At 43.1% G+C, this 2,838-nt stretch overlaps 1 protein-coding gene across 1 annotated transcript; it reads right to left on the reverse strand.

Moving 5' to 3' along the window:
- Positions 1-459: 459 nt before the first annotated feature.
- LOC104963472 (vacuolar protein sorting-associated protein 13B-like) lies at positions 460-2,488 on the reverse strand (the record flags this gene model as incomplete). The annotated part of the gene is made up of 3 exons (XM_010792064.1): positions 2,276-2,488; positions 674-842; positions 460-585 (listed from the first exon to the last, which is right to left on the reverse strand). Coding segments are annotated over exons 1-3 (498 nt in total), but the record flags the coding sequence as incomplete, so codon positions are not given.
- Between the last annotated feature and the right edge of the window lie 350 nt (positions 2,489-2,838).

Here is a 2,838-nt window from a genome sequence, read left to right on the forward strand (position 1 = left end):
GAATGCGTGTGAACAGAAGACTTTTTTGCGCTTGCGTATGCGTTTTACCGTATGCGTCCTCGTGGGGCCGGGGTCTAAGCCAAACTATATCCGGTCACAGAGATCTGCTATTTTAAAGTAAAGTCAACACATATTGACCCTAAATATAGTCTATATTAAGAACGAGAAAAGTCTTAACATATATCGTTTTTTGTAAACATATGACAAATGTGTGAGGGTGATGACGTCAGAGCATCGTCCTATGTGTCAGGGCTGAAGTTCATGTGGAGAGGAGGCTTCAGTAGTCTGTCTGCAGTCTGTTTAGTTGTGCTATCTTACAATCAATATAGTTAATGTGAGGTAAAGTGTGTCGCCAATGTAACCGGTTAGAACTCAAAGTTGCGATGAGGTCTTAAAATGTATGGAAAGGGTCTTAAAAAAGGTCTTAAAAGGTATTAAATTTGACCTCAGGATTTCTGCATATACCCTGTTGCACCATGTGCAGTCCGTTACAGGGAGTCTTACCTCTGTGTCGCTGGCTACTGTCTGCTGCTGTAAGGTGAGGCTGAGCTGGCCCCCCTGCCCCGGCTCCTGCTGGCACACCACCTGCAGGGGACAGGACGCGTTACATTCACAGCCACACAGCTACAGAAAGGCTCATTTGACTGTAACAGGAGCTGTTTCTCTATCTTACCTCTGTGATGGGGAAGGCCTGCTGCTGGGTGTCCTCACTGAGGCTGACCACAAACAGCACCTCCGAAGTGAGGAGCAGACAGCCAGCATGCTCCTGACCCGAGCCGCTCACCAGGGTCACCTCCAGGGCCATGTGGAGCTCCGGCCGCCCCAGAGACTGGAGCATCTTCCTGTGGGCAGACAACACAAGTTATAAGACTATCTGGAACATTAAAGTGGTTCAATCTTAAAAAACAAGTTGTATTCTTATCAAAGCACTATAGGCAGTAACTACATACTTCCGGGTGCATAGATTGTATGTGTACATATACACACACACATAATTGCAGTCTTGCTGACTTCAGATAAAAACTTTTCCTATAAACACAAGACCACACAATGTGCCCAACTCTTCAGCCCCAACACACACAAACAACTGAGAATATGTCTATATACATCCTGCAATTTAAATTTCTTCATGTTCTCCGGGTGGCTCCTATTACACACATGCTGGATGGGGAAATATGTGCTGGGGCTACAGTCTTCCGTCATGTTTCTCTGACAGTGTGTTTACTTTGGAAGGCAGGTGTTCAGATTGCAGAGCAGATGTTGAGGCGGCCGCAGGAGGGACACTTTAGTTCTGTTCAGTGTTACTTCGTTCAAACAGTTTGACTCTTCAAGTGTCGGGCTACCTGTAGTAGTAAAAATAATTGATGGATGCCTGATGGAAACCAGTTTGACTGCAATGCAGCATGAACAAAACCACAGGGGAGCATTATCTCAGCACCTGTGTGTTTTCATCTTTTTTTCATCTTCCTTTTAGCACACTGCCAACCCCTCGAGTGATGACAACTAAAGTGGAATGTCCTAGAGAAATATTGTTTATCTAAAATGTGGCTTCTTTTCTTATGGCAGTTTATAGTGGACACAGACTACTATTAGAAGTAAAGGTTTGATAGCTATGGAAACCAAATAAAATTGCGGAAAATGTGAAGTGCTTTCAAAGGCTCCTGATAACCTTCTGGAGACACAGGCCTCTCATACATTTTTATGATAATATTCAGTGCTCCACTGTGCTTGATACACTCAGATCTGATGCAGCACTGTCCAAACCACTGCCATATGTTTAACACAAGACCCAAACCTCCTGCTTGGCACAACATGCAATCTGTGTCAACTCAATCTCTCCTAAATTCCAAAGCCTTGGAGCACACAGAGGAAGGTGTTCCTCCATCTGATGGCATGGGGAAAGATATCTGGATAAACTCAAAGCTAAACAACAAGAAAGAACATTTCTAGCTTTGGCAGAGTGCTTATAAAAACCTTTTAACATAGCCCGATGAGAACAGGGAGGGCAGCCTGGCTACCATGTGTGGGATCAAGGTCAAACATTTTTCCAGACCCATTTTCTTTTGGAAAGTGGGTAATGAACCCTCCAAGGTATTTTTTTAAACAAGACAGCAGCAATGATGAGTGTTAAGGGAAAGAAAAAGAAAATCAATTCCTGGAGAGAGCCCAAGAAAAGCAACAGCGAGAACACATGTCCCATTTCTAAGGAGAAGCTGGACACAAATAAAGGAAGAGCTTGCAGGAAGAATGTGGGCTGGGAGGGGCTGGGTCTTACCACACATATTTAAGGTGGCTGTTAGGGGCCCGGCAAGACTTCTCCTCCGTAGGCAGGTACAGCTGTTTAGGAAGCTGCCACAGTCCGGCTCCATGAAGGATCCCTGCAGAAGAGACAGACGGGAAGACAGTGCCATCAGAGTGGACCACAAGCTGATCAATCAGACATTGATGGAGAAAGACTCCGTTAGTGTTAAACTGCATTGCTAACAATGCACATTTCATTTTCATAAAAAAGAGGTGGAAGCGTTTTTAAATATTTTACTTTAGTTAAAAAAGAATACCACAATGTCAACAATTATTAAGTATGAGCATAGAAATATATTTCAAGAATTCAATATGTAGAATGGACTATTTTAGAATAGCATTTATTATTTTCTTAGAATATTCAGATTGATGCATTCATGTGCACTGGCCACCACGTTGCAGGTGGGGTGGGGTTATATTGCATTGCTAGGTAGATTCAAACATCATTTTCCAGTTTGCATTATTAATCTGAATCTGGGGTTACCCAAAAATACATTTGATTTAATAGTGCAGTATTTATATCTGAGATGTAGTGAA

This window comes from Notothenia coriiceps, unplaced genomic scaffold (assembly GCF_000735185.1).
Source record: "Notothenia coriiceps isolate Sejong01 unplaced genomic scaffold, NC01 NC01_scaffold00036292, whole genome shotgun sequence".
Taxonomy (NCBI): Eukaryota; Metazoa; Chordata; class Actinopteri; order Perciformes; family Nototheniidae; genus Notothenia; species Notothenia coriiceps.